At 42.5% G+C, this 24,965-nt stretch overlaps 1 protein-coding gene across 1 annotated transcript; it reads left to right on the forward strand.

Moving 5' to 3' along the window:
• Window positions 1–1,366: 1,366 nt before the first annotated feature.
• Window positions 1,367–18,355, forward strand: LOC147711006 (uncharacterized). The gene is made up of 4 exons (XM_086920093.1): window positions 1,367–1,519; window positions 1,550–2,781; window positions 4,570–4,790; window positions 18,114–18,355. The coding sequence occupies exons 1-4, from the start codon at window positions 1,367–1,369 to the stop codon at window positions 18,308–18,310; spliced, it is 1,803 nt and encodes a 600-aa protein (XP_086776219.1). The 3' UTR covers window positions 18,311–18,355.
• Window positions 18,356–24,965: the final 6,610 nt, after the last annotated feature.

Here is a 24,965-nt window from a genome sequence, read left to right on the forward strand (position 1 = left end):
CTTTGCTAAGAAATTAGTTAAGAAAACCATGCAAAATCTGCATTCCCCTACGGTATACGACGTCTATATTTACTGTTAAATATGTCAATAAAACAACTGAACATGCCTAGACTGATCCTTTTCTTAAACTATCATACAATCCTATCTAGAACAACCATAAACCCCCAACAATGACTACTCTTCTCGTGTACTAAATTCAAATGGCAAAACAAACGGAAAACAATCTTTAAAATGATCTCAGAAGTTTCAGAACCCAACCACCTTACTCCTGTGATCCCTTTTTCTCAACTCAATCATTCTACAATGAAATTGAACATGGACTCCATTTTCTCCACCTCACAGTGCAGTATCAGCTCTCTGGGAAGAGTTTAATCTTTTAACTGCTAATGATCCGATTAAGTACTGTAACAACTGCAAATGGCGGTTTTAATAAAAGACACAGAGACTCTGCAAAGACTTCCTGAGTCGCAATGCTCAAAGGGTTGTCTGGGATTTTTTAATAAGCAACCATCTCTCAGAATCTCACTAACTAAATGAGTTTTCAGGGATATTAAAAAGTAATATTTTATTTTTCTTGCAAGACAATGATACAGGTTCAACCTCCCACCCCCAGATTCCATAATAACTTTAGGGACAGGATTAGCTGTCTGCCAAGACTTGTACACAAATGACCATTTTCCAACTTTCTTACCTCTGATGGATTCTGCAACTTGAAGAGTGACTGCAGCCATCTTCTTAGCTTACCTTGTTCCCGGGGACCAGGTGGTCCAATGTTACAAGGAATTCTGACTGTGCAATTTCTATGGGAATTATCACCCTCTCCCCCTAGCTGTGTAGCTCTGAAAAAAGGAGCATCTGTAAACCTTCAGTTTAGGGGGTCCGTCCAAGAAATGTTGCCATATTACCTGAACTTATGTTAAGAATTCTAAAAGTTTTCTCTTATTTCCACTATGACCTGGGGATTTTAAGGAAGCCGCCACCCTTCCTGCTGCAAGATGTCCAATTTGGGATACTAATATAACCTGGTGATTGATCCCCACTCATTATGTTGAGAAAGTAAGTCCACTGCAGCCATGGATTCGCAGAGCCTGGTGGTTTTTATAGGTCACTACTCCCTCAATGCCCTATTACCCTTCTAAAATCAATCCAGCTCCCACATACTGAGTGGGTTGGACCCATTGGAACCTAACATTTAAGGTCAACAGGTTCACACACCCATTGCCACACTAACGCAGTTCATTGCCTTGGGTAAAGTATTGCATAGCTCTGTGCGTTTTATTGATCTCTCTAACTTGAGAAGCTATCAGGGGAATGCATAATTATTCACCGCCTTCAATAGCAACATTTATTTATTTTTCAGATCAACATGAATTCAGACGAGGAAAACACATACGCTAAAGAGAGTAGGCGCCAAGTTGCCACCCCACAGGACAGGCAAAGAGGTAATGGGTCATGTGAGGCACCCCAGAACAAAAGAGACACGTGCCAGGCCCCCCAAAGGAACCGAGACTCGTGCCAGGTCCCCCAAAGTACCAGAGACACATGTCAGGTCCCACAAAGGAGCAAAGACGTATGTCAAGCACCCAAAAAGAGCAAAGACGTCTGCCAGAGCAATGATAGGTGTCCAGCACCATATTCTTCTACTAACATATATGAAGGCAATGACAGAAATCCTTCTGTTCATAAGAACCATGACGTATGTGCAAGGGAGAATAAGTGCAGAGATCCATGTGCGACTGAGCAGAAGCATAAAGACCCATGCGCAAAAGAGCATAAAAACAGAGACCCGTGTGCTACTGTCCATAAGAACAAAGACCCATGTGCAAATGATCATTCAAACAAACAAAGTCCAAGTCGCTCTCAGAGCAGAGACCCATGTGACAGTAACCATAAGAGCAAAAACACATGTGCAACCGAGCACCGGAGAGATTCATGTGCAGTTGGTCCAAAGAACAGAGATCCGTGTGCTAGTAACGGCAAGAGCAAAGAAAGAAGTTTCACTTGTCCTAAGACCAGAGACCCATGTGCTGGTAGTGAACATAAGGCCAAAGATACATGTTCAACTGGCCATAGGAACAGGGACTCATGTGCTGGTAGTGAACATAAGGTCCGAGATCAATGTCCTACAGGCCATGGAAACCGAGACCCATGTGCTGGTAGTGAACATAAGGTCCGAGATCAATGTCCTACAGGCCATGGGAACCGAGACCCATGTGCTGGTAATGAACATAAGGTCCGAGATCAATGTCCTACAGGCCATGGGAACCGAGACCCATGTGCTGGTAGTGAACATAAGGTCCGAGATCAATGTCCTACAGGCCATGGGAACCGAGACCCATGTGGTGGTAGTGAACATAAGGTCAGAGACCTATGTCCTACTGGCCATGGGAATCGGGACCCATGTGCAGGTAGTGAACATAAGATCAGAGACCAATGTCCTACTGGCCATGGGAACCGAGACCCATGTGCTGGTAGTGAACATAAGATCAGAGACCAATGTCCTACTGGCCATGGGAACCGAGACCCATGTGCTGGTAGTGAACATAAGGCCAGGGACTCCTGTTCTACTGGCCATAAGGATGCTTGCCCGACTGGCCGTAAGGACCGAGATCCATGTGCCAAGACCAAAGACACATGTACAACTGCCCATAAGAGCAAAGAAAGATCCAAGGAAAAATATGAGCCACCATCAGTGGAGGAACTCCTGCAGTTGCTTGAGACTTGCGAAACCTGTAGCCATACAGAAGACGAAGTCTGGCCGAACGTCTACCTGGGAGATAAGTAAGTACAAGCGCAGATACATTTAACAAATTGTAGACATTGTCTAGTGTGCACTTTGAAAACGAGCAACACACCTTCACAATTTCCCTAATGCACTGGTTTTCTTCAGATGGAAGTAAAATAATTCTGAACAATCAGTAGATTACATGTTGAATAATTGCTCTCCCTCTGCCTACTTGTTGTCACAATGGATGGTTACTAGGCACTAAGGGCAGATTTACAAGCCCCTTGCGCCACTTTTGTGTCACTTTTAACATGGAAAAAGTGACGCAAAAGTGGCGCAAGGGGCTTGTAAATAAGCCCCTAAGTATCATTACAGTAGTGATACTAAATGTAGCAAATATGAGCCCTAGCACCGTCAATATAGAGAGCACTGGTAGCTCAGGGAATTCTCACACCAAAGCAGCCATGATTAAAGGCCGTTGGAAAATGATTACACTTTCACAGCATAGAAATATATCACTTAAAATAGAAAAGGAGAGTCAGGAATATCATATTTGCCCTTTTGTGCACTATCTTTAACAAGTCTATTCACATGGTCCCCAGGCTTCCACTCACTTTCTGTATCTCCCATGTGCATTTCCCCGGCCCTCTATAATTAATTTACGATTTTTTTTTACCACTTCAAATTAGAGGCTATCCCATGCATTTTCTATATTACCTGTAAAGCAAAGCTTTTCAATGGTCCTCTTAAACTCCCTATACACATATTGTGACCTTCATGCAGCTTCCTGTGCTCTACCTAATTCCTTTGGGATATGAGATGGTTTTCATTGTGTCCAGTGCGTCCTGTGTGCACACTTTTACATCACACGTCTCTCATACAACCAAGGTCATGCACTATTTTTGGAAGTATACCTCGGGACTTTTGCAATCATGGTCTAAAGAACTCCACACCGGAGTCCACAAATGCTCAAGTGATGCTCAAGTGAAGGCCGCCACTTTTTACCTAACTCTCCATGTGTAGGCCCTATAGCTAAACAATCTAGAACAAAACTATACTTGTGACTTCCACTCCGGAGACAACACTCTAGATGAGGCATCCATACCCTGAAAAAGTATTCCAGATGTGGTCTGAAGACCACGGCACAATACTGTAGGTAAGCTCTTTAGAGCTGGATACAATACTTAAGAAGAGGCACTCCAGACCTGCACGCAGTGTTCCAAGGGAGGCATTCCAAATTGGGACCCTCACTACAGGTGATGTCTCAAGAATGGGACTGAATCCCAGAGATTACGTTTTTAGTGAACAACACACTATTTTAGATATGGCCTCTAGAACTGGCAAAATGTTGCTTACTAAATTGGACAGTATGGCAGATGAAACTTCCAGAACAAGCCACGCAAAACTTAATGTCGCCTCCACAAATTAATAGAAAACTCCGGATGTGGCATCCATGCAATATTTTAGATGCAGAATGCCTTAGAAAAATAAACAATACCCCAGAAGTAGCCTCCAAAAAGTGTCATGATGCCACAGATGAGGAATCAAGACCTGGACCCAAAGCAATATTCCGTGTGTAGCCTCGGGAAGTACACCCAATAATGGAGGGAGGCCTTGCCAGTGGGGTTTATAACAAAAAAGCAACTGCATTCTGCTGGGTACACCTCTTGCTGTGCTCCTCAACATTTTTCTTGTTCTTTCTTTCTCCACTTTATTTTGATGTATGTTGATGTCTTCGACATGGTAGGGGTACTTCAACTCCAGTTATTATTGTAGGCTTTAAGGTTAGTCTTAATAAGGGACATCAATAGCCTTCTGACTGGGTTAATGGTTTCTTCCAACAGAGCGGCTGCAGTTGACCGAGGAAAGCTCCAGATAATGGGCTTCACACATGTTGTGAATGCAGCTCACGGAACAGGAGAAATTAACACGGACGAGGACTTCTACAAGTGTCTGAACATTCAGTATTATGGAGTGAAAGCACTTGATGAGCCCGACTTTGACATCAGTCCGTTCTTCTGTCCAGCGGCTCGTTTTATCGAGGAGGGGCTACTCACACCCAAAGGTAAGTGGACTTGGAGTCATGCAAAATTAATAGACCATAAAAGGCTCTTTATGACATTGACATTTTATTTACATTACAAGGGTAGGGTATACCAGGTCCCGTTTTTATATTTTGGGTCTTCACACAAAAAACATTCTCACTTGAGGAACAGATACTTTACACAGTGCACGTTGAAAAGAGACATTCTAGGGTGAGGGGAAATTACTGGGTCAGAATAAGGGTTGCCATAAAACTCTACATGCTCTAACAGACTCCATGGGTTACAACAACGGTTTTAGGCCAAGCTGATGACACACACGTTCATAGAACTGTAGTAGATTTAAATTCCCTAAAGAATAAATTAAACTCAGACTAGAACAGGCTGGAATCTGCAGAATAGTAATTGAAAAAAATGTGTACTTCATAAAGTGCTTATTCCAAAAATAGGAAGATGAATATGCAAAGACTGTTGGGCAGAAGGGGAAATGATAGAAGAGTGACAAATGCAATCAGCATAATAAGAATTTGACAGTATTAAGTGATACAATGACAACTGAAAACATTGTTTGTACTTCATAAAATGTATATTCCAAAAATGAAAAGATGAATGTGACAAGACTGTTGAGCAGAATGGCAAATGATAGAAGAGTGACAAATGCAACCAGCAATAAAGGAAATTGACATGACTTAGTGATACAACGATGGAGGGTATCACAACATCACAACCGATTGAAAAATAGAAATGCTGATTTCGCGATAGTTAGGTTAAATTGTAGAGACGATATTTCCCTGACGACATGCTTCAACAATAGAGGCGATCACTGCAAGACAAGCAGATCCAAGGATACACTATCTCGCTGAATGGCATAGTAGGATCCAAAGACAATCAATGGGCTCAAGGGAGATTATTTTATTGCAAGTTTCATAGCAGGGCGAGAAATTAAAATGATAGTGAAATCACACCATGACCAAAACATCCAATCATGCCATTCTGCTATGGAGGGGACTACTGAATGACAAGTAGATACACAGAGAATATTCATGCAAATGGTGTTCACTGACTGTTGAATCACATTTCTGGAAATCGTCTTCAAATAAAACTGTCAGATTTGATTGAATTTCCCAAATCCTTTTCAACTTTGGGCAATAGTTTGCGCCGCAGTGGAGAAGGAACACCGAGCTCCATGTTTCAAGTCATTTGAAGGTCTAGCTACAGCAGAACAGGGTAGCATTTTACTTTTTATTCCGATAAGGAAGTAGTCTGACACATAACACACCCAGGGGCAGAGTTCCTAAGATTTTACGCCATGTTTGGGCCAATTGACACAAAATCTTTTCCAATGTACTATCCGGCGCTAAATTGTTTAGCGCTGGAAATAACGTGAAAGTAATGCCAAGCAGTGCTATGCGCTGCTTTGCAAAACTTAGCGCCAAGAGGGTGTACCCTGGGTGGTTGTGAATCCAACTTGTCTAACACTAAACCAAACTTGCTAATAAAAAGAAAACAGGGTTTAGCGTCAGAAAATAGCACACATGAACCAGGCGCTACGAAGGAGAAATGCTTTTTTTCTCCTTTATTTTCCGACTTCGCATGTGTGCTGCACTGTACAACACACATACAAAGTGGGAAAATGTTTAAAATTAGTTTACGCATAGTATTTTTTACTGTAAGGGTATCCTTCCAGTTCAAAACCTATGCTTGACTCTCAGACACACCCATGCACTATGGCGCAAAGGTGTCTCCGTGGCGCAGGCCAGCTGATTTCAGAGCTGGTGCTAGGGAAAGGGGAGGAGAGTGGCATATTTTTGTAAATATGGCGCTCTCCTGCTCTTTCCTTCTCATGCAGCACAGTTCAGCATTTGCAGCTGCTGCACTGTGCTGCTTAAAATACTAGTAAATCTGGCCGCCAGAATGGGACTGGCCTACAGGGCAATCAGGCAGTGCAGGATGAGCTGGTTTGACAGGTCAGTGCATAGGCCGTTTTTTTTGGCTGTTTGTTGACGTGTTTTATGGTGTTACTGTCGAATTACCTTATTTTAAAATAGTCATTTCCTGCTGCAAGCTCAGATCCCTGCAGTCTTCCACGACTTGCAAATCACTTGAACAGCATGTATTCACAAGTTCAAAACTACCCCAATTTGCAGGGGCGGCTGCTCCTCTAAGGCAGAGGAGCGTCGCCCCACTGCTCTCAGATCAGTGTAATAGGGAAAAATAAAATTATCATAACAAGGTTATTATAATATTTTTTGTTGCTGCAGGGCTGGATTAGGGTGGGGCGGAGCTGGTGGCACAGGGAGAAGTGGTCCATGCACACTAAGGGGGATATGTACAAGGAAGTGGCGGAGAGAGGCGGTAGCCTTCCTGGCTCAACACCTCTCTCCGCCACTTCTGAAACGCAAGGCTGCACCATATTTACAAAAAACAGAGTAAGAGACATACTGTGGTAAGCCACCCTTTCGAGCCGAGCAAACAACCCTGTACACTACAGGAATATCAAGGTACCTGGATACCTGAGAGCTAAGCATACGTCTCCCACCCAGGCAGCCAGTCCTAGCTAAATGCCAGAAAACTTGTATGGGCGTAAGAAAGTGTTCAAATCCCTTAAAAGCGAACAACGTTTTTATCAGGTTGCGCTAGGCAAGCGGGGCAGGTTAGTTCCTACTTATCAAAACTATGGCTAGGAGACAGTGGTTTTAGAAGCAGTGGGCATATTGGAGCCTACCCCTTGGCACACAATGGATGCGCTATAGTGCCCACCCTCCTCCTTACCATCTATGCTGTGCTAGAGTGCACACTTGTCCTTGCAGTCTTCAGCTCGTACGTTCCTTTCCCTTTCGGAAATGTGGAAGTCCTCCCCCCACGCCTCTTCAACAAGGAACTATCTCACAAATGTTTGCGATACAACATGTTTTAGTCAAACAAATGGTCGGCTTTGCCCTGAGTACATAAGCGAGACCTCCAAACTCTGTCCAATCGTCGATCTTCCTCCCTGTCCAATTATCAGAGACAGTGCGGTCCGAACGATGCCCCAACGTCTGCCGGTAGTTCCTCCATCTTCAACTCCACACAACAGGAACCGGTCCAAGGTCTGCAGCATGCATCTATCCACGGGGGGGACGAGGATCTTATCGGACCCCCGAGAGCCTGGGTAAGACTCCGCTTCTAGGAGTATGTGCCCATTTGCGGCAAATCAGGCAGGAAGGAAAGTGCTCATCCCTGCGACGAACCACCACAGGCTATCTACAAACGCCAAAGTACGTTGGTCCTGGCGTGGACAAGGTCCCCGCGCTGCCTTTAGGCCTGGCACTCGCTTGGCAGAGACAGACAGGCAACCAAACTAAGCCATGGCCGGTCCCGGCTTCTCGGATTCTGGAACCAGGTGACAGTTCCTTCAACTGAAGCCGCCGGGTTCAAAAACACTCACTGCCACGGATGGACAGTCTGCTCGCTCTTGGCCGGGCCCAAAGTGTACCAAGCCAGCCGCAGGGATGCCTCCCTCCACGGGCAGGACAGGTTGGAGCACGTGATGGGATGACAGAAAACAAACAGGGAAAAAAAAGCTCTCTGGAAACCAGTGTCTGCTGCGTAACATGGCAACGAGGATAGTTACTATTTATAAGCTGTCACAACAGCTAACCCCACTAAACAAATCCTGATTGAGCAGGAGAGAGGGCAAGGGAGGAGGAGAGTAGCCGAATGAGCTGGGCTGAAGCACAGCAACGACTAAAACTGCAGCATGAGGCAGAGCGACTGACAAACAAGGAAATGAGGAGGGGCCAGAGGGAAGAGAGCAGCTAACTGAAAGAGCAGGGATCGAAGGAGGGCCAGAAATATGACTACACACAGGAGGAGGAGACAGCGAATTGAAAAGCACAGGGTAAACAAGCGCTCGCCATTTTTTTAAGCTAAGCCCCGTCCTTTTCAGACTGGGGGGCGTGTTTTTAGGTTTGAGTGATGGATGACGTCACAGATAGAAAGAACCTAAAAAACACGCCCCCGAATCTGAAAAAGACGGGGCTTAAATGGAGTGACGCCCCTCTCCTCCAATGGCTGGCCAGCATTTACGAGGCCAGCCAATGGCGAAGAGGGGCGGGTTCAAGCCCCCTACACTAAGAAACATAAAATCTCAGAGCTCCGCCCACTGCTTACGGAGTGCGACAGAGTCCTCAACCTAACAATATAAGGGGGCAGAGCAGGGATACCCTGAACCGCTAGCCAGAGCAAATGTAGCCTGTGTGATTAGGTCACCAGTGCCTGACAACAGCTCGGCAGGTGGGCGGTTCAGACATTCCATCCCCCAAAATATATCAAATTGATGACCCCCAGGTCTTGACCTGCCCCAATTTCTTTGAAGCACAAATTTGCTGTATATTAAAAAAAAATTAAAGAAGACTTTTTGGTCCCAGAGTTGATCCCTCTGGTCCCCCACCAGGCCTTTTGGGGGGGGGGGGGGGGGGGGGAGAGGATTCCTAACTGGTAGGCTTGATCCTCCATGAACCAGTTCAGGTTGGGCTGCTCCCCCATGGACCTTGATGAAGACTGATTTGCGCATGGCTGGGTCTAAAGTGAGGTGGCTTGATGTGTAAAATAAATATGCTGCCCTAAGTGGGACTGGTATGCCCAGAAGTGGGTTCCGTGTACACTGTGCCACTGAAACCAGGCTTTACATGATAGATGAGCCCTAACTAGGGCACAACTAGTCCTGGGTTGCTTGTGTCCCAGGTTAGGGACGACCTGGCCTGGAACAGTGGGCTGGACTGTTCCGATTGGAGCAGGGTTTAAATTGATTTGCATATGGCTGGGTCCAAGTGTGCGTGACATAGTGAGCAAAATAATGATGGACTGGGATGCGGTCCGAGTAATTAGCGGTGGCTAAGATTAATTCAAGCATTCCATCCACTTTTTGTACACTTTAGTGTGTCGTGCTAAGTGGTACGGGAATGCCCAGATGTGGGTCCCATGCACAACTGTGTCAATGGAACCATGCTATTCCTAGCTGATGAGCCCTAACTAGGGTAAAGTGGTCATGGATTGCTAATGTTCTGGTTCAGTGAGGAACTGGCTTGGCAGTTAGGGGGTACTATTCCCATTGAAGTGGGATCAAGACTGATTTGTATATGGCTGGGTCCAAAATGTTGATGGCATGGTGTGCAAAATAACAAAGGAGTGGGATGCGGGCAGAACAATCAACTGTGGCTGAGATTAATTAAAATATTTCCATCCATGACTTTGTAACGTTGGCAACAAGTACAGAACTATTATGAGGTAACTTTCATGGTTATCAAACCCGTGGCAAATGTCATTTTCAAATTACCAAGCTGGAGCCTGTGTGAATGCCAGATTGTGATCGCAAAGAGGGTTCTCATAGAAAAGGAGATCTTTAAACTGAGTGCTACATAATTTTCCAATATGACCTGTCACTGGGATCTCTATAGATCTGACAGGTATAATAAAAACAAGCAAGAAACATCATTCCAGCTCAAACAACTGGGAAATTAAAATCCAGGTAAATGGCAATGCCATCCACAGATAGACTGTCCCTACGTGGGAAGGTGACCCGGTTATGGAGAACATTGTGGTATGACAAACTTATCTAATAATAAAGATGATCTTGTGTGAGAGATGCCAGTGACAGACACGGTCATTGAATGACAAGGCGATCCAGTGATGAAGGCGATTACTACATTACAAGCAGATTCAATGATAGAACACCTGGAGGAATATCAATGAGCTTCATTGAGAGCAAAGATATGCGCAGTAGAAGGGGATCTATAAAAAAGACATTGCATAACAGATGCACGATAAGTACTGCAATCTGTTATAAAGATAGGAATGATCAATACCTGCCAAGAGGATCATGTGAAGGCATATCATTCAGTGACAAAGAATTTGGATGCTCAAACCCTTTATCTGGAACAGATTCAATAATCGAGAAGATCCCTCAATGAGAACGGGATCGCATAAAAATACAATCGGTGCATCACAATATAGTTCAGTGAAAATAAAGTAGGTTCACAACAAATGAAAAGAGACTTTCTGCATCACAAGTTATTCAGTAACGTAACATAACATAACAATGGATGACAAGGGGAGCCAGTGATATAGCAACACAAAAAATGACAGTCACAGAATGGCAGGGTGACATATCCATAGAGATGATCAGATCACTGCTTGAGAAATTGAGTCAAACTACATTGTTAAACCCTGATCAAGTAGATTCAGTCCTAGAGATGGACACTGTATGAGAAGACAAACCATTTGGAGAGATGACATTTATATGACCAATGAAGTGTATGTTAAATATAATTAGCACCATAGAGGGTCAGTTACAGAGATGGTCACTGCATACAGAATAATCCATTATTAGGGGGAAATCCTGCTAAATATGGTAAGACAATCATAAAGGCAGTGGATTTTGTACGAGGGATTCCAATGAGTGAGATGATCACTGGATCACTAGGTATGCTCATGACACACAGATTTCCTTCGGTTGCGGGGATACAAGTGATACATTTTCTATGTCAAACGCCCCCGTGAATGTCTAAAGAATACCCTATATCAAGTGTGGGCTAGGGGAGATTAGTCACTGGGCAGGACGCCGAAAGTGTTGCTCCCTCTCACAGGGTCCCAACCTCCATTGAAAGGAGCTTTAGAAAAATGAAAGAGACAATTGTGATCAATTGGTTATGATAGGAGAAACATTCTCTTTCCTCATTTCATGGTATTTCTCAGCTTTCATTTGCCTCCATTCCCTGCATGCCCAATTGAGTTTGCCATTAAGGCCTGTGTTGATTGTTTAACTTTAAATGGAGTCTATGATCGATCGCAGACATCCGTTTTATCACCACAAGTGAATCCTGCAGTAAATATGATCCCGTTCTAACACTGACGTCAACAATGGCAAAATTTAACCTATTATTTTAGGACCTTTACTCTCAATTCAATTTGGTGGTTAACTTGATTTTTACTCCGTTTGCTCATATTTTGACCATCAAGACTTTCCTGGAATTTGGTTAATACACTTTTGCAATTTTTATATGCATCCATCTTCAGACCATTTTCTCTCTCGTGTATATTTTCTGAATCTCCAAGCACTTGTTAAGATAAAATTTGCAGCACTGTAATTAATCTATCAGGGGAAGAGCCCAAGAGAGCTGTTGGTCAGCCTTGGCTTGTTCCAAGCTAAAGTAAAAGGTTAGTTAGGAGATATTATGTATCTTTTTTTCTTGCACTCCTATCAACAGTGGCTTCCAGTCACGACATGATAAAGACATGGGGCCCGATTCACAGAACTAACTTAAGACAAAATCAAAATTTTACTACTTTTGGTATTCACAGAAGGCCTTTAGTAGTAGTAAAGTTAGGATTTTGTCTTAAGTCTGTCTTAAATTTGTCTTAAGTCAAACTTAAGACAAAATCCTAACTTTATTACTACTAAATGCCTTCTGTGAATACCAAAAGTTGTAGGACAAACTTAGGACAGACTTAAGACAAACTTAGGACAAACTTTAGACAAACTTAAGACAGACTTAAGACAGACTTAAGACAGACTTAAGACAAACTTAAGACAAACTTAAGACAAACTTATGACAGACTTAAGACACAATCCTTACTTTACTACTACTAAATGCCTTCTGTGAATACCAAAAGTAGTAAGTTCAGGATTTTGTCTTAAGTTAGTTCTGTGAATCGGGCTCATGGTGCTGGATATGATAATTTTTACTGTAATTGAACGATTTTGTCAAATTAGTAAGGTACCATATCACAAAGGTCAGTAATGATTTAACTGGCATAAGAATGAAGCATCAACTTGCAAACACCTTTCTAATTGAAACTTTAAATTAAACAAAGAACTCTAAAAGCCACACCCCATTTGAAAATAATCCTGACCCACTCAAGCTCTCATTATCAGTGGCCAGTTAAAATTCCTGTTACTTTCCCACCCCGAAATTGCCATTACTTGGGCAGTAACAAGGATAACAAGATTTTGAGGAATAGCATAAGGGAATCTTTGTGTCCAAATGAACTCCTGCATGTTTTTACCCTGACCCATCACAATTTACGGGCACTCGGAATGAGGGTCCCAGGATGGATAGGGCTGACAGTATTCAAATATCAGAAATAAGGGGTATATAAGTGAGTATAGAGTTACAACTCCCAAATTCTTAAATCTACATATGACGATATATGTAGGGAATACATGTTGTCCAAGTATATGTATGGATTCAAGAAAAGTACATTTATACTTAGCTATATAGGTACTTTTCACAATCTTTTGATATTTGTATTCTAGCCACGATAGTTTTGTTGTAAGATATTTTATTGCTTTATCTTTTGTCATTTTCCTGACAAATCATGTTTTTAACCATGGGCTTCCAATGCCTTCTCCAGTTAATTGCAGCCTATCTTGATAGGCTCTCCATGAAACAAATAGGTTGTATTGTGCTGTCAGTCAACCTTTCATATTATGAAAATGTCCCAATACATTTAGAGGAAGCGCCATAGTTCTTGGAGGCGGCACTGGGAAACTTTATTCCCATCATCTCATCTGTGAGAATCCTGATGGCAGTGCAAATTTGGGCAAGTGGCTAAAGCTGTAACACTGTTTCTCTTAGCCCTCTCAATGCCCACATTCAGATGTTTGCGAGTCGAGTCAGCAGCTTGAAGATCCAATTGGTTGACCAATCAGGTATTCTGACATAAACGCAATAGGCTCGATTCCTCCAAAGATGCTGATGGAAAATGCTTTTCAGAAACACGATTGCAAATATGTCAAAAGATAAAGGAAAATGTGAAACTTTTATTATCAAAACCTGTAGAAATGATAGAATTCGGAAAATGGACAAAATAGCTATAATGCAACCTTAGTTAATAAGGTTTTCTGCTAATACAAAGTCTGTGGAAATCCATGAAAGTCTGAGGATAATGTTTGAGAAACTCTGGTACCTTTGGTAGTCAAATTTGGGTATTTTTTAGACTGGTTATATTTATGCTTAGGCCCTCATTACAAGTGGACTAGTATTTTGATGAATAAGTATTGCATATTCAAAGTTTTTGGGGAGTAACATGCGATTACATCGAATAGGATGGCCAACCCAATAACCTCTCGAAAGCTCAGGTATCAATATTGAGTAAGGTATATTGCAAGAATGGGGTTAATTTGTAAAGTTATTTAGGCAAACAATAAGTCTAGATAATATGTCTAGCAATGGTTACCCACAGAATTAAACTGAAGGCAAAAACCCAAACAACCAACCATATAAATTGATCAAAACTAGGAGAAACAGGGGTACACAATCAAAAATTCAAAAGAATTGTCTGTATTGTTTGCAACTGAAAACTAAAATCATAGTTATAGGGTACATAAGGTATACACAACCCAACACACATTAATCATGTATATTTATAGTCAGTCAAAGTCTAATCTAAAAATATATTAATGCATGTAAAGTCCACTTTCTTAGTATATGGAATCCGTTCTTTGTATGGATCGATTGATCCAGGGATCCAAGAATTATTATATGGGAAGTGGAGCAGTTTCAGTCTCTTGTGTCACCAGTACATGAACCATCTCAGGGCCATATATGCTAAGGGAGTTTCACTGTGACACACAATAATAAATAAATGTAACTGGCAATAGTCTGCTTAATGTAATAATTTTCAATAAGCTAAATGAGTGAATCAGATAATGACTAAATGTGTATATTTGCTCACAGTTGGAACTGATTTATTGTCAATTGGAGCTCCGCTGAGTTTATTAAGCAAGAGCAGTCAGCGGTCACCTCTCCTACCTTGTCTTGGTCAATATTAATGATTAGTTGTTTGGCTTGTTGCATTCAGTTTAATTCTGTTGGTAACCACTGTTGGACATATCATCTAAACTTACTGATTGCTTAAATCACTTTACAAATGATCCCCCAATTGTTAACATACGGATTGTAGAACTTACCAGGGTTGGACTGGCCTACAGGGCAATCAGGCAGTGCCCCATGGTGCTGCTCTGACAGGGCAGTTTGTTGGACGATTTTCTAGCTGTTTGTGCGCCTGTTTTATGGTCGCCTGGGGCGATTTTATGGTGGATTTTCCTGATATTAAAACAAACATTGCCTGCAGAAAGCTCAAATCTATGCAGCCTGCCATACATTGCAATTCCCTTATACAGATTTTCTTTCCAAGTTCAAAACTGCCATAATTTGCAACCATTGCCCACTTTTTTGGCTATTGAATTCACTAACGAGGGACACTTTTATTTTGGTAGAACGGGCCGATTTCTGTACCTGTCTTACCCTGGTGCTTAACAAGTCGAAATCCAAATATTTCGAAGTTTTGGGGAAATAATAGTCGTATTGTCATGCTTACTGCACCAAAATCTGAAAGCCCGGTTCAAAACTGGGGCGTTTCCATATTTTAAATGTAAATATTGGTACAATTTATATTCTACCTTCTAATTACCAGGTTCAATATAGCTAACACCACTTGTAATGGCGATTCATGCGCAAACACGTGTTTGAACATGGATCAGAATATAACGTGCACCAGGTTTGTGCTTGCCTGACATTAAGAAACAAAGATCATTGCAAAGCATTGCAAAGCTCAAGTGCCAGCTTCGGATCAACTTTCATGCATATAAGCTATTGTGCGCAGAAAAAGTCAAACCTGGTGCTATACTTAAAATCCTTTGTGTGATCCCCTTGCTAATGAATGCAAGGTAGGGCGTGTCTAGAGCAGACCAGCTCCTTATCTCCTAACCTGAGGTTATGGTGAAAAGCCAGATTTGCTAAAATAGCGTGATCTGGCTTTGCCAGCAATGTCCAGGCCAAATCCACCGAGTGATAGTCCCCTTCCTGGAGCACGACAACCTCCAGGCCTGCACAAGTCTACGGATAGTCTAATTAAAGTCACTTCTGCCCCAATGATTCCTTGTGTCGGTGTCGCAGCTTTGAACCAGCATAAATCCCAAAGCGTCTCTACTTTCGGAGACCAGAGCCCCAGTAGTTATAGCCACATTGGTATTTGAAAAAACAAACAGTTCAAAAGGCCACCTTTGAAATGCACAGGCTGTCTCTAAATTTTGTCCTATGTGCCATCCTACCCCAGGAGGTTTGATCAATATCTTTAGTGAGGCCATAACCCTGCCCCTTGGACTGCAGGTGCCAATACCACCCCCACGTAACTGTCCGAGGAAAAGCCCTTCAGAGTCAGAGGTCTGCAGTTTCCCTTAAGCCCATAGTTTATGGCCTTCAATCAGGCGGCAGAGATGTAGCTGTCCCCCTAGCACCCAGGTGTGAATTAGGAGACAGGGCAACAGGCACACAGAGCCATGAGCATCGAAATGCCCACCACATTCTCACAAGTGACATTTCCATCACTGCAATGTCGAACCCTCTTGCACTACCGAAGAGGATTTTCTATTAAGAACTCATCGATCCCAAAAATTGTACAGCTACAATTTTTCCTGTAGGAAATAATGCTTGATAACCTTTCCCTACACCCCTCATGCTAATCCAATGCGGGAAGCAGGCCCCATTGGGCGGAACACACCACCCGGTGCCATTCACATGCCCAACATCTTCCCAAAATCACAACCTCTCACCAGGAATAACTCCGAAATAGCAAGAGACATACAGAACCTTGTCACACAGCTTTTTAAATGCCAATTCGAGTAACAGTAACCTATGCACACAGGCCACACCAGGGCACACCTGTAGCACAATCAATGGGCTACCTACATGGATGGCACAACCGGTGCAGAACGCCCACGGAGGAGCATTCAAGAAACATGCCCTGGGTATATGTCATACCCCTTGACAAAGGACTTACGGTTAACTCGAATCAGCCAATCATATATACATCAATCCCCAGTATGAATATAATAAGCACATCGCTTTGGCACTCCACAGCAGAGTCAAACGCACTCAAAGTCCTACAGCTAGCATCCAGATCAGCAGAAAACTAGAAAGGAGAAAAAGCAAAAAGTCAAAGGAAAGCACACTAGAAAGAGACATTTCCAATAACATCCTAATTATACAGACAATAACCAGGTGACAAGAAGATTCAAGATGATCCAAATATCCAATACTGCCTTGCAATGTGACTTCATGCCAAAGTTGATCACTGAGGGTTCATGGGCAATAATGATAAACAATGCGGCGTGACAAATGTTACAGTGAATAGCCAGTGATTAAATGAGAGGCAACTACTTGGCAACAAGCAGATAGAATACTACAAACACCACTTCATTGGAAGGGAATCTAATGACAACAATCATCGTATTGTGCAATCTCTACTGACTTGACAAGGAGATTCAAATAAAGATACAACCCATGCAGGGGGTGGGATCTAATGAGACAATTACTGCAGGAAGGGGGCAATAGCAGCCGTTCAGAGGGATGTATGACGTTACAACGCATACTTTTACTCCGCATACCATTACAACGCGGTATTCACAACGCATACCATTACAACGCATAGCGCTTTGGGGTGCTGGATAGTGGTAAGTATAATTTACTATTCTAACTCCAGTCCCCGTGGACCCTAGGGAAGGTGTTGGATAGTAAATTAAACTTACCTCTTATCCTAGAGCGCCCCCCAGCGCAATGCGTTGTAATGGTATGCGTTGTAATGCCTGCGTTGTAGTGTTAGTGCGTTGTAAAAAATGCGTTGTAACAGGTGCATACCGTTCAGAGTATAACAATAGAATCCAAAGACAAATAATACCTTAATCACAGAGCAATCGAATTACAAGGAGAACAAACCCTCTGAAATTCGGAATGCCACATACCTCTTGCAATTATTTGACTACATTATATTGACTGGGAGATGGGATGGGTCCAAGGCAATCACAAGATTGAATCATGGTCATATGGAAGGGTTAAGAATGATAAAGTTGGGTAGAAAGCAGGATACATGGGAATTTCCAAACAACAGTGGGCGGTTCTTTGAAGGGCTCTGGAACTCATGACATGTGAAGAGGGTTGCCTCCAGTGCTTTAACACCTTCTGTGTATCACTCTAATTTGATTGGTTTAAGCGTTTTGCCATTTTATGTGAGAGACTTGGGTAAATCTTTTTTTGGACAACTGTAACCTGAACACATCTCTTTCCATGTTTCTCCTTTATACTCTTCTCCGCTCCCCTGTTCTTGTCTCTTCTACACTGCCCTTTGTTTCTTCTTTTCCCTCTTTCATCCTTCTCACCTCTCCAGCCCCTCTGCTTTCTCCACTGGAAGCCTGACAAGTAATCAACTTCCCCAGATACCTGTTAGAAGTTCTAGTTTCCAGGTAGCACAATTGGTCTTTGTTTAACAACAACAAATCTGAGCGTTCTACTTGAAATCTCTTGCAGGCAAAGTGCTGGTGTACTGTGTCAAGGGTGAAAATCGAGCAGCCGCCTTGGTCCTGGCCTTCTTAATGCACTCCTGGAAGATGACCATCGTGAAGGCCATATGCACTGTGAAGAGTAAGAGGATCATTTCTCCGAGTGAAACCAATCTCAAACACCTGCTCTGCTTTGAGCAAAAACTTATAAAGAGTCGAGAGTAACATCCCTGCCCGTTAACGAAAGCATCTGAAGCCTGTAGAAATAAACCTGTGTCTGCATTAAACTTTGGTTTGTTTTGAAATCAATCACCAAAAGTGGCTTCTGAACACCCCTGTGCCACATTTCCCCTATCCCAAATATGTGCATCATCTTTCACCCACCCTCAAATTAAGCTCTGGCACAAACACATGCTACAGAGGCACCAATTCCCATTTGCAATCCAACACATGGAACCCCACTTGCCAAACAAAAATCAGTGCATGAATTGCCTCTTTCATGCAAACAATCTTGCACGTGAGAATCCACATCATATGCACACAAATAGGAGCACCATATCCAATACGTTGCTTTATGTTATAGTCATTGTTTGCCCCTCGTTAAAGCTCCAGAGTACGAACTGATGTAAAAACGAGTTACTAATTACTGCTGGGGAATCAATTAATTTCTGAAATAAATGAATCCCGGGCCTTCTTCTGTGTCCATTCGTTTTATAGGTGATGCTTAAATTCACCTAAAGGATGTTGTATACTTCTGCATCAAGAATGAATCTTTAGAGTCCAGTATTTTGATATTTCATCAGATTTGCAACGATTGGTGATAAATATTTCTATATTTCCATAAGAATAAGCTAATGCAATGATTTGAATCGATTAATCTTTAGAGGTTACATTCATAATCCATTCAAAATGTTATTATATGTTGAAATTCGAATTTTAGGTGTTGGACTCAAGCTACGGGTTCATATTTAAATAAACTGTGATGGGTGACTATTTCATTGCAACTTGTAAAATTCACAGCCATAAAGCAGCATTAAGTTTACCAGCCCACCCGTTCTAACCCGAGTTTCTTGTTTCACAGCGGGAGCTTCCTTACAACAAACCGTGTATTTTCTTCTGCCTTAAAGTGGCCCAATGTGTGTTACAGAAGTCCTAGCCACTGTGGTGGACAGCTGAGTCGCATCTGCCCTTATCGTGACGCCATATTAGAATTAAAATGGCTGACCTGTCTAGAGTAATGAACACCCATTCGACCCGAGTCTACACGATGTGGCAGTCCTTACGGGTACCAACCACAAGCCTTTAGTTTAATGGGACGATCTTCCATGTGAAGCTAGAGAGGGCATTTCCCCCAGCAGAGCATCATGGTTAGGGTAGGGTGACCAACTGGCATGGGTGCAAATTCAGGATGGTGAGAGTAAAAATTCAGGACAAAGGGTCAAAATTCAGGACACAAACTCAGGACAGAAGGTCAAAAATCAGGACAAAAATTTGACACAAAAGGTACGTATTACAGACACATCAGAGGAGGTCGCGCAGTAGTATTTAAGTAAGTAAATAGACAACCCAAAAACATTTAATATGATGCCCCCTCCTCAAGCAATCCACTATGTATTGCAGTACCCAGATCATATTTTATTCTTGTCATGCTAGCCAGAGCCTGGTATCTCTTGTTTAAATTACAGTGTCCGGAGTCCCCCTGATGTGCATATGTCTGTCAACCTTGATATATGTCCCTTGGGTATGCTTTTTTTTTTTTTTTTTTTTTGAAAACCTTTATTATGACCAGTAGAGTCCCTTGGGTATGCTTACTTTGAAAGGAGACTAATTTGGAGGGAAGAGTGGCCATCAGAGAAATAAACTGATTCTCCTCAAAAAGTAAATGGACAAGTAGATAATTCAGATGAGGATGAACTCCAGAATGGCATCACCAGCCCAGGGATTCCGACTGAGGGCTGAGAGAGGGAATTAGAGTCTTTATAGACCAATGGTTGTTTTTCCGGACACAGGGCGTTTGATCGCCCAGGCCAACCTCTTGCCATTCTGGGCTTGACAAAGGTCTCTCAATTTAGGAGTAGTAAAGTTAGGACTCCTACCTTTACTACTCCTAAACTGATAAAAATCCTAACTTCAAGACTTTCGGTATTCACAGAAGGCATTTAGTAGTCCTAAAGTTAGGAGTCCTAACGTCTGTGAATACCGAAATAAGTAAGTGCCTTCTGTGAATACCAAAATGGTAGTAAGTTTAGGATTTTGTCTTAAGTTAGCTCTGTGAATCGGGCCCCAGAATTTTAAAGCAAAAAAACTGGACATTTCACACAAACTAGAAGGACTATAATTTTACATCAAGCAAGCGCACAGAATGACAGCGCTCCTCATCAGAGAATTACAAAACAGGCAGTACGAACATACATAGGAGGCTATTTTTAAGCCCAGTATCTTGCCTGTGAATTAAATTGTTTTCTTGGAACAACTGATAACTATCCCCATTTTGTAAAACCTAAAAAACACCTCCCCGTTTTTTTTAGTCCAAAAACCGGGACATGAGCTAAATTTCTCGAAATGTGCCCGGACAGCTGGTGAAAAATTGGAACTGTCCTGGCAAATCTGGGACACCTGGTCACCCTAATCATGGCTTGTGAAGATGGGGAAACAACCTGTACAACACGGTTGTTACATTGCGTTCTATAACAACGTGATCATTATGACGACCCGTTGTACAACGCAATGCCATTACATCGCACGTCATTAGATCGACTTGCTCTAGATGGCGCTCTGACCTCAGGAATGGTATGATTTACTATTCCAACACCTTCCCTACTGTTGTCCAGTGTGGAGTTGGAATAGTAAATTATACTATTCCTAATGTTGGAGCGCCATCTAGTGCAAGTCGATCTAATGACTTGTGATGTATTACATGTGAAGGTCAACAAAAAAGCCTGTAAAGGAGCTGGGTGGTTTGATTCTAAGTGCACTATGGGCATATTCAAATTTATGCATGCCCTACATAATCCTGCCAGAAACCGAGAAGAAATTACAATGGCTAGAAAGGAATATAGGCTGGTATTGAAAGAAAGGAAACATTCTTTAAAGGAAGAAGCATGGCGTGAACTGCATGGAGCCTCTGAGATTAGAGATTCCTCAGCTTTTTGGAAGGCTGTTGATGCCCCTTTCTTGGTTGGCAGGGAATCAGCATCAATTGAAATAGCCATTAGTGAGACTGAGTGGGTAGAACATTACTTTAAACTCTATAATAACCCACCCCGTAACTCATCAGAGGATATAGTCATCTCTAAAGTACTAGGAACACCGCCAAAATTATAATAATCAAATAGACGTGCAGTTCGAGCTTGACGAAGTTAATCACGTTATGTCAAGCCTGGGTGGGAAGGCACCTTGACCCGACGGTATCCCCGTGGATCTTTTTTATTCCAATATTCTATTATGGGGACTACTCCTAACACAAGTAATTATTGCATGTAGTTTTACTGTTTTTTGCCAACTTGGGTCAAATCAATCCTGGTGCCAATTTTTAAAAAGGTGACAGGGAAAATCCAGCATGCCATAGACCAATCCTGCGGCTGGATTTTGCGGTCAAAGTTGTGGGTCGGGTTATCTTAACTAGATTGCAGGACTGGGCCGATGAGCATTCGATAGTTATTGATGTGCAGTATAGTTTTCACAGGGGCCTGCGTACCTTTGAACAGTGCCTTAATTTAAACATCCTCCTAGGTAAATACACTAAGGCAAAAAGGGGCAAACTGTATGTGGCAATTGTTGATCTGACCACAGCCTTTTACTGATTTATCCATGAGAAGCTCTGGGACATCTTAGGGGTGTGGGGGTTGATAACTCACTTATTTTATTTTTTTATTTTTGAGGCATTTGCATTCAGACGCAAAGGTAAGAGTCCGCTACGGAGCCGGGGGGTGGGGGAGTGTACAAAACTATTTAGCATAAAGAGAGGTGTAAGACAAGGATGCGTTTTGGCACCTTTTCTTTTCACTCTTTATAATAATGATCTAGGCAATGTCCTAGCAAAAGGGTGCCAGGACCTACCTTCAGTCGATAAACCCCCCCTACCAGTGCTCATGTATGCGGATGATGCGGTCCTGATGGCCCGCACCCCGTTAGCGCTACAACGGACAGTTAATAGTTTTGTTTGGTTTATGTCTGAGTTGGATGTTACTGTTAATGCTTCAAAAACATTTTTCATGAAGTGTGGGACAGACAGTAATAAGAGTAGAAATGTCTTTATTGATACTAGAAGGATAGAATGCTCCAATACATTTTCCTATCTAGGGATCCTGTTTAATCATACGAACACCTGGAGAGAGGCAAACAGAGTAAGAAGACTACTATTCATAAAGGCATTGGCAGCCCTATCAAACTGTAGCAGAAAACTGGGTAGACGGCCTCCTGTTGAATTGCTCAAAATCTGTAAAGCAAAATGTGTTTCAATTGTCACTTATGGTGCGGGAATTTGGGGCTATGCCGATGTAAATTCCCCACAGACTGCTGAGAACATCTTTTTTAGGTTTTTGTTCGCCGTTCCGGATTTCACCTCTACATATATAGTCCACACAGAATTAGGTATGCCATATTTAGCGGACATTATAAAGACCCAGCCGATCTTATTGTGGCATAGGATTTGGAATACCGAGGAAACGTTACTTAATCGTCAAATCCTGAATGATAGTAGGGGTTTAGATTGGCTATGCATATAAAAACATTTATGTGCAATCTCGGCCACCCAGAGCACTATATTGACCCTAACACCATGAGCACAGTCACTAGAAAAGATCTTAAAAGTAGTTGTCTGCGTTTGCTGGATGAAAAGAGAAACACGAAATGTTAAAGCCAACCGTCCAGGCGCATTACCTCATTTTAACTACATTTTGTATACAACCTTATATTAGGTTTGTGTTAAATTACTAGGATAGGTTTTTGTTAACCCGTTTTTGACTGGGAATCATACATAGAACACTCGGGCATATTATCAAGAACTGCGATAAAATTATTGCTACTTCTGCCGCTAAAACGGCGATAAAGGGCTTGATAATATGCCCTTGTGAATTCCCATAGCAGCCCAGGTTAACACCAGAACCTGGGCTGCTTTGGGAATTCACAAGGACATATTATCAAGCCCATTATCGCCGTTTTAGCGGCAGAAGCAGCAATAATTTTATCGCAGTTCTTGATAATATGCCCCTCAGTTTCCCAGAACAGAACGATTGGTCAAGATCATTGTGTAAATGTCTGTGCGATGATGTGTCATCACAGTCAACATTGCATGTACTGTTTTTGTGTAAATTCTACTTAATTCAGAGAAGGCAGTGCATTTTACCAATTTAAAATCACTTGGTTTCAGGCAATGCCGCCCGCACTTCTGGCGTTACAATCTTTAGAGAGTGAATTTGTTATTACCTCCATTATTATGTTCTTAACATTTCTTTTTTTAATGCAGGAAAACAATTAGCATGTGACTCGAATTAGGTATGATTAAGTGAAAGGACCTCAGACCATACACAAAATCAATTGTTTTACATTGTATATATCTTAATTTTAATAGTAAGCTATTTTATGAATGACAACTGTGCTGTATTTTTATGTGCTTTTATGATTTCTTACTCAAGATATCGAATAAAGTTTTATTGATTGACTTGCGATGTAATGGTATTGCGTTGTAACAACGGTTCATTGTAACGACCATGTTGTTAGGGAACGTGATGTAAAAACATGCGTAGTAGCATGCTATATTCCCTCATTTATGAGAAGTGTTGCATAGCTGCGTGAAAGCAGTGATACAACACTTCTCAGTCCGCCCTCCTTGCCAGATGATGGATGCATCATATTTACTGTATGATGTATCATGTTGCATGGAATTTCAGATACGTCAGTATTACTGACGTATCTGTCGGCGCAAAAGTGGCGCATTGCTGGGGTGTGTCTGAAAACAGACGCAACTCCAGCAATTGTCCTTTCACATGGGGCTTGCCTGCGCCACCCTTACGCCTGCCATGAGGTAGGCATATGGTTTTGGCGCATTGGTGCAGTGAACTTTTATAGATTTCACTGCGCCACTCCTATGACCCTTTCTTGTGGGGGAACGCCCACACTGCATACATTATACCTGACGCAGGTATAATGTTGCACTGGGGTTTACGAAGTGACACATCTGCCTAGATGCGTCACTTCAATAATGCAGCACAACATGGCACATTATTTACGCCACCGCTGCGTCACAAAAAGCAATGCAATGGCAGCGCAAAAGTGAAGCAGGGGCTCATAAATAAGGCCCTGCATGTTCCAATGGCAAAGGCGTGCACAACTGCCCTGAGGCCATTACCAGAATAAGTAGTCAACCACTATGGGAAATAACATTCTAGCTTTACAGGAGAAGCCTAAGAAAGTATTATCTTCTCTCTTACTTTACTGGAGAATCCTTATGAACACTCTTTTCCCTGCCCAAAAGACAGGCTTGTGCTGGATCAAGGAGAGTGACCTTGCCCTTTATTGACCTTGCTATGCTGACATCCCACATACTGGTTACTTGGCAGACCCTTCTGTGGTTTCTGCAAGTATAAAATATGCTCACATTGTGCACACCTTTCGGAAAGGTGTCTCAAAAATTAGTCCTTGCAATCTTAGCTCCCCCTCCTTGAAAGCAAGTTCTATCTTACTCAGCACTCAATGTGATGCTTTTCTCTCCATGGACACACCAGGGGGTTGATTCGGATTCGGGAAAAAGCGCTCCGATTAGCTGTACGGAGCCTTTTTCTCGTACGAATCGTACACCTACAACGTCCCTGTACGAACGAGCAAGTACGATCCCAACCCAAACCGCCACTCCATACGACTCGTACCAAACACCGTACAA

The sequence above is a fragment of the Lissotriton vulgaris genome, chromosome 5, assembly GCF_964263255.1.
Source record: "Lissotriton vulgaris chromosome 5, aLisVul1.2, whole genome shotgun sequence".
Classification (NCBI taxonomy): Eukaryota; Metazoa; Chordata; class Amphibia; order Caudata; family Salamandridae; genus Lissotriton; species Lissotriton vulgaris.

Coding starts and splice junctions, on each gene's coding strand:
- LOC147711006 (XM_086920093.1), top strand. CDS start 1,367: ATGAATTCAGACGAGGAAAACACATACGCTAAAGAGAGTAGGCGCCAA. Junction 1,520..1,549: donor GGAACCGAGACTCGTGCCAG/GTCCCCCAAAGT, acceptor GACACATGTCAG/GTCCCACAAAGGAGCAAAGA. Junction 4,791..18,113: donor GGGGCTACTCACACCCAAAG/GTAAGTGGACTT, acceptor AATCTCTTGCAG/GCAAAGTGCTGGTGTACTGT.